General features: G+C 36.5%; 1 protein-coding gene across 1 annotated transcript in view; it reads right to left on the bottom strand.

Moving 5' to 3' along the window:
• The window catches only part of METTL25 (methyltransferase like 25), a 63,155-nt gene extending 55,716 nt beyond the window's left edge, over window positions 1-7,439 (bottom strand). Inside the window, exons 1-3 of the mRNA XM_035901683.1 lie at window positions 7,363-7,439; window positions 4,560-4,663; window positions 317-481 (exon numbers count right to left, since the gene is read on the bottom strand). Of these exons, the coding sequence (XP_035757576.1) occupies window positions 317-481; window positions 4,560-4,663; window positions 7,363-7,439 (346 nt within the window). The remainder of the gene's footprint in view (window positions 1-316; window positions 482-4,559; window positions 4,664-7,362) is intronic.
• Window positions 7,440-7,885: the final 446 nt, after the last annotated feature.

Genomic DNA, 7,885 nt, shown 5'->3' with positions numbered 1-7,885 from the left:
GCTCAGGGCGAAGAAAAACTAAGAGAATTAACAAGACATCTCAAATAATAATGTGCCTGCTTGCCAATCTCACTCCCTTTAAAACTGACTCTCAGGAAGGGTCTATAGGTACTGAATGCGGTGATCCCTCTGCTCAAATTTTAGCAAGAGAATCAATTTTCTAAACAGAGACAATAAAGAAACTACCTAGGAATAAAAGAAAATTGAAGTGAGATGCATGTAGAGAAAAAAAAAAAACAAAAACCCACCCTCCAAAACCAAAACTCTGCATGTCTTATAGTGAAAAATAAAAATTTAAATACAAATGTAAATATACCTGTTGTTCCTTGATTGTCTCCTCTCAGTGCTTCAAGCATGTCTTCTAGTGGGGTACACACTCCAAGGTTAGCCAAAGAATAATACTTAGCAGCCAGGGCAAACAAATGTACATTGATAAGCTTCTTAGACTTTTCACAAAATACATTCGAAAATGTGTCATCATCTGTATGGAAAAGAAAATGAAAATATTTCTGTTAACAGGGCTTAATGTCCCAGTAATAGCACTGACACAAAACTACAAACAATAAAGACGTAGTGTCAGACAGAAGTAACCATTTATTTGGCTTGCATAAGTGGGAAAATTATTTTTCTTTGGCTGTATTCCCCCTTCAGAACTGAGGTCAAATTTTGCTCTTAGCTTAACTAGTGTGAATGTGGAAAAATCTGTTATTTTAGCAGAGCTACTTTAGTATAATTGACAAGAGAATACAGTCAACATTATCACTTCTCTTCATTTACAAACTTGCTCATTATGCATTTCCTAGCCACCCTCATCTGACAATACATACAACTAGATTTTTAAAGCAATGTAGCTGTTCAATATACAAAATACTTTGATCTACAATCACTATATCCACATACTTTCCAAGCTGCTTTGTAACTGGTGAATCTGCTGGGAGAATTAAATTAATTTTTATTACCAATCAGGTGTGAGCCAAAGTTAGATGCCAGTACATATTTTGTTTGACTCGGGATGAAATGCTTCAGTTTGCTATTTCTCAGTTCTTAGTTTCAAAAATGTAAATTTGTTTTTAGTGAAACATATTGGCGCAAATAAATTATTAATTCTGAGATTGTTTTGTATGGACCAATTCCTTTCTATTTTACCTAAAACTATTGTGAACTCTACACAGTTTTGCTAATAATTTTTAAATATTTGTAATTCTTCTAAAATATACAAAAGCTAACAAGTGCAGCAAATGAACTCTTTCAAACATTTAGAAAACGTCTCCTGGTTTGCCTTTTCTCTCATGGGTAGATGTGGAGCAAGTGCGTACCTAGCATGGTAGCTTTCCTCCATCTGGTCTACCCACCTCCATGACAAAAAACACAGCTGTTTTTATTGAGCTCACCTCCAATGTTCTTAATTTTCTTGCATGAACACAATTAAAAGCCATGTGTATATTACAGTTTATTGAAAATGGTCCCAACAGTGTCAACGTGTTAATTTTCATGGTATTATACTACAAAACTGTAAGTCCAGCAAACAAACTTTGGACCTAAGAAGGAATAAACAATGTCTGAGCTATCTATGACCAGAATGAATATTATTTCAGTGTCTGCATGGTGCTTCTTACTCTACTTCTACTACAAAATCAAAAAAGAAAGCCACCTTTCTCTATAAGTGATTTTCTTATTTGAACTTCTGAACATCCAGTAACTTTTAATTAGTGAACCTTCATGAAGGATAACAATGTAACATGATATTAGAGAACAGAAATAAAGGGAAACACCAAACCACAATGAAGACTGCAAAGTTTTCAGGGAGAAGGGGTAATTTGGCTTTCCAATGTCCCTGTAATATATGTTACAGAAAGACAAGTGTCGTGGTTTAACCCGGCTGGCAACTCAGCACCACGCAGCCGCTCGCTCACTCCCCCCCCTCCCTCAGTGGGATGGGGGAGAGAATCGGAAAGAAAATAAAAGGTTAGAGCCGAGGGCTGAGATAAAGACAGTTTAATAAGAGAAAATAATAATAATAGTAATAATGAGAATGATAACAGAATATACAGAATATACAAAACGAATGAGGCACAAGGCAATTGCTCACCACCCACCGACCGATGCCCAGCCCGTCCCGAGCCGCAAGCAGTCCCCGAGCCGCGAGCAGTCCCCGAGCCCCGAGCAGTCTCCCCGCGACCGACCGACCGAACTAACCGCCCCCCCCCACGCATGACGTTATATGGTATGGAATAGCTCTTTGGTCAGTTTGGGTTAGCTGTGCTAGCTGTGCTGTACTCCCAGCTTGTTATGCACCTGGGCAAGCAGGAGAAGCTCAAAAAGTCCTTGAGTAGTCTGAGCACTACTTGGCAACAGCTGAAAACATCAGTGTGTTATCAACATTCTTCTGGTACTAAATCCAAAACACAGCACTATGCTAGCTACTATGAAGAAAATTAGCTCTATCCCAGCCGAAACCAGGACAACAAGTAATTAGATGTGTGCATTTTGAAATGTATGAAGAAAAATAAATTTCCTTTCTGACAGTACCGTCAAATCAAGCAAATAATGGAAGCGACTAATATAATAGGATAAGATAATAAACCACTTTTGGACAACGTACAGAATTGCTTTTTTTTTTCCCCCCTCCAAAAAAGTTTCAACAACCACAAAATGAGGTGACTACCTACACACAAAGAGTATTTTTGTTTTCTGTGGGGTAAACATTATGGAAGGAATTCTTAAAAGAAACACCGTGAGTTATTGCTGAAGAAGAAAATTTCAATTTATTTTTAAGGAGGTTCACTCATTTAACTTATTTTAGATTTTTTGGGAATGAACAGTGTTCCAGCAAACTTATAAACATTCACAAAATGTAGTCTGAATCAGCAAAAATGCATAGAAATCTTTAGGTCTGATGCAGTGGGTAGAAATCGCTAATCTGTCAAGAAAGAGAACAAGGTTTAAGAGACTCAACAAGCAGCCATATGCCAACATTACTGACAAAGTGATAGACATGAGACATGAAGTCAAAAGGTGCAGGGGGATATTTTGACCAGGGAGCCGTGCAGCAGTTTTGCCAGGTGAAGAAGAAATCTGATTTTCTTGATGAGAAGTGGATGTTCCACTTTGCTTCATGCATATTATGACCTCTTTGAATTAGTATATTTAGTATAACAGACTGGAGAAAGGTCTGGCCCATTCTAGTATACATTTATATTGTTCTCCAAATTTTATTTCCTCAGTGACCAGTATGGTTTGGTTTTGGGTTTTTTTCATTTTAGAAAACTGGAGCCCATAACACTGAAACACATAGTCTTTTTAGCAACTTGCACACATTTTTTAAATATATTGGCCAATCTTGTTTGACAAAACAAAACAAAAATCAGTCAAGCAAAACCTTTCCACCCAAATCCACTTCTTTTCCTCGTGACACAACATTATATGGAATAAAGATTTGAAAGTACATTGGAATGTCATCCTGTTCTAAAATATTTCTTTAACATATGTGAGATGCATCAGAAACATCTGAATAAAATTTGATTTTTGTAATTTTCATTTTCATATAAGGATATTACATATCTATTAAATGTATTTCGGTTTATAAGCAGTATTTTTTCAAAATGTCTGCCTAGATATTGGGTGGTTTTAATTTACCTTTATATTTTAAATACACCTAACTGTATCACTAGTGGAAAAAAATATGCTTTCAATCATTACAGTGACATCAGATACTTGAGGGTACAAGAAGAATTACCGCCGTTCTTCCTCCATATCACAGGATAGCAATAAAATTAACGAAAACATGTCACTGTCACATAACAAGTCTATTAGAAGATGCCTTTGTTGGCTCCAAGTGTACTAATATATGCATTCTTTCAGTAACATTAAGCAGCTTAGAACTGTTCTTAATGTAAAATTTCTAGTGGTATTAGCAGAAATAAACAGAAAAATATAAACCAACCTGAAACATCCTGTAGGTGTCATAAATATTACATTTATGTATTTACTTCAGTTCCAAAGGCAGAAGTGAATGCAAACATTGCTGACAAATCAGGTACCTATAAGTTGTTTATAAATATGATCTATTTCAACACTTGAGACATGTTCATTTTGCTACAATAGGCAGGATCTTTAAGTACAGCAGTTTCCTTTATTGGAAATAAACTCACTGTGCAAATGTTAACACCAGCCCTCCAATGCATGGTACCGAAATAGCTACTGGAAAAGGTTTGTTTCAAAGCATCAGACTTGCTGCTGCCTCAACCCAGAATGGTACCCCAGTCCAGTGGAAGTTTCTACAAGGTCTAGGCCAGCATATATACCTCTTCATCCAGAAAAGTCATTCTGAGCAGACAACAGCTAATTCAAAATGTGGGCACAAATACACACACAAGGATGACACGCCTGCACAAGCTACCATGAGTTAAGTATTTTGTTTAGGTAATTACATCAATACTGTACCGAAGCTATATCTGGAGTCAAAGCTAGGGCTCTCATCAATTTCTACTGCAAGGTCTGTAATCATCTTTCTTCAAACTGCATAAGCATCAACTGCTTGGATACTGTAATGGCCATACCCTTAACACCTACCAAATTACCAAATGCAAGAATGCCATTGACCCCATTTCCACACCACCAGCCATCATCCAAAACAGAGCAAAACCAGTACCCCTCATCTCCTCTGTAAGGAATACATATCACACACCTCACTGGCAACTTTCACCCAACAGTCACTGTGGAAATAAACATCACGTGAATTACATATACAAACTTGAAACTTGCTACAAAAGAAAAAAAGAAAACTATCATCAGTCATGCGCATACCCATCTTACACCATACTACCCTGACACTGATATGAAAAATCATTAAATCTATACCCTTGGAGAAATTTGTCCTTCTTTTTCCTGTCTAACTTTCAAATAGCTCACGAAGATCAACAGCACAAGCAAATATTCTGCAGATTAGAGTTCACACTATTTAGCAACCCTATCTTCCTTTCACGTTACTTCCCGCTGATCCCACTGTATTGCACAAATACAACTTACCTTGAAATTTCATGTATGTTCAAGACTGATTATTGAAATCTGAAGTTTGCTGCTGCTTTGCCAGAACCTGTGAAAAGCTTATAAACCCACCGCCTGCCTGCTTTCACTTTTCAGTACCTGACATAAAATATATTAACTCTCCTTACAAATCTCACTTAACTGAAATTAAATGCAGTAATACCCATGTTCCATAATGTTCCTCCATGGAATGTCCAAGTTCAGTTATCCGACGGAAGAACAAGAACAGAACGAGTGGGATCTTGTACAAGATCAGTAGTATATCATCTGTAATAACGCTCCTACCAAACTTAAATTTTTGTCCCAGCTTGCCAACCAAATGAAAAAAACCCAGCTATATTAAGGTATCTAAAGCATGTCTTCAAGGTATGGAATGGCAGTTGTCAGAGTACATATTATTTATGAATATTAAAAATGTTAGTTTTCTCAAAATATTTCTACTTTGGTTACTCACAAGAAACCTAGTACGTCTCTTAACCACTCAGTCCATACATTTGCAAACAAATCTTCAGAGAAAAGAAACATATGCCAAAAAAATTGGAATTATAGTACAAACAGTAATTTACAGTAAAATATGAAAATACTTAAACACAGATTTTTCTGTGCCTGTGTCCAATTTACAGCAATGACGTGATAAACAAGATGCAATATGGCAAATGTCAGCTTTTTGATGTATAAAAATACAAAACAGTTTTCTGTATCTAAAAATAGATCTGAAATTTTTCTGTAGGGTGCAACTGAAAAGAAGGGTTCCACCCTTTATATGGTCATTATAATGAAATATCATCTGTGAGTATCTGAAAATATTCTTTGAAACTGATTTACAGAACATGTAATGTAATGTTCTGTAACACGATTATCTTCTTGCATATAATACTGTACAACAGAACTGCAATTTCTTGCTTGCTAGCTTCTAAACTATAATTCAGCATACGTACTTGTCAAAATCCCTAAAGTAACTTAAAATATTGTGCAGAATAACAGTTTCGTGCCAATCTGAAATGATGGTACTTTTTAGTTTGCAGAGCTATGCGAGTATGAACTGACAACTTCACATTTTCGGATCAGTCCTGTCAAATGTAGCTTATGTTTCCCTGTAATTTAATTTGGTATCCCTATTAGAACAGATTCTAGAAAACTTTTCATAATAGTTTTGGGATTGTGAATATATAAATGTAAAAGGTCTCAAACTCTTAGGAAGCAAAGGTTTTACCATGTGAAAGCAAAATGCCATTTTATACATATTTTGAGTAAGGTATTTGGGGTACGTGACCACAATGTCATTTGAGCATGCAAAATATATCTATTCTCATAGTCACGCTCCAAAAAAAAAGTAGTTCTATGAATGACAGCATGTCATGAGAGCCTTTTAGTACCCATTTCAAGGCACATATAAATAACTAACATTTAAATATCTGATAATTTTGAATAACAGCCACACATACAGTTAGTATTTTAATATTTAGGAATATAAGGCAGAGTTATTTCTGTTTATGTTGGGTTTCAAGGTCTCTAATGGCTGGTTTCTGATCTCTAATGTTATGAAGTTGTACTAACACACTCAAATAAGCTATGACATTAAGTTTTTCAACCCTAATTTTAATACAGGCTAACAGTGCATTCATTTGCAACCATAGGTAGAGGTTTGCAGCTATCTTCACGGAGGAACTCATATTCTACTAGGATGTATTTTCACCATATGACTGGATGGACAGATACCATGCAGTCAAACAAGTCAGGCATGAATGACCAAATCAGCAAGCACATGCCTATTCCGTTACAGTGCCTTCAATTTTGTCACAGTAGTGGAGAAATTTCGAGAGTGCCTCAAAACTTTCCAAATGTTAAATAGCATAATATAATTCTGAGGCTAGAAAAAAGAGCAATTCTTTTAACGAGCAGAAATAACCCCCATAGAAACCAAAGAAATGTTGTATTTTAGCCCCAGCATGAAGGCTTCGTACCCTTCTAAAACATGTGCTTCATTTTAGTCATAAATTGTGTCCTTTTGTTCCAGTAATTTCTGTATCAGATTCTGTGACATGCATTTTGAATATAGATCACTAAATGATTTTCCAATTTTAGAATCTACAAAACAATACTCTGCCTTCCTGATTTTCTTTCTATTCTACAGGCAACCACTTCAGCGTCTGAATAATTTCACGGACTTTCCCCTAGAAATAGGCAAGATCAGGGTAATTTTCCTTTCGTGTTTTCTTTCTGATGACTGCATCTAATCATTAGTTTTGTTCCAGCCTCTATTTACATTTAATTTTATGTCCCGCTGCTCTGAACCCGTTCTGACTCTGACATTACCTGGCAAAAACATTAAGTTTTGCCTCGCTGCTTCCCAACGCTTTTGCTTGCTGACTGGGCCGCTGTCTTGTTTCCATCTGGCTCTCAAAGTTAATTCATAATCCAGTGTCTTTTTCATGCACAAATAAATTCTGTGGTTTTTTTTTTCCCAGATACCTCAACCCTTTAAAAACGAGTCTTACAGTTAATATTTCGAAGGTCTTTAGATCCAAGAGAGAAATGTTGCAAGAGATGTAGCAATTCACAGTTCTTCAATCTCTTTCCAAATCCAAATCATTATCTTAGCGTGTCTCCTGTGCCAAAAAGTACACAGCTCCAGATGCTACTCTCTGTGGACCCTTCCGTTACACTCAGTGTGCTTTCCTGTCTCACGTGTCATTTCACGTCGCGTTTCAGAGCTAACGCCACGCGAGAGCTATCTACGTTCCGTAAGCCTTGGCATGACGCAGGTTTTTCTCGGCTAAGATCTTTGTCAAAGATTTTACCTCCAGTTTTGAAACCGATCTCTTTGCTGGGGCCCAGT

The sequence above is a fragment of the Egretta garzetta genome, unplaced genomic scaffold (genome assembly GCF_000687185.1).
Source record: "Egretta garzetta isolate BGI_Z169 unplaced genomic scaffold, ASM68718v1 scaffold68, whole genome shotgun sequence".
NCBI classification, from domain to species: domain Eukaryota; kingdom Metazoa; phylum Chordata; class Aves; order Pelecaniformes; family Ardeidae; genus Egretta; species Egretta garzetta.
The sequence above is the reverse complement of the archived record's forward strand: the minus strand, read 5'-3'. Positions and strand labels throughout refer to the sequence as shown.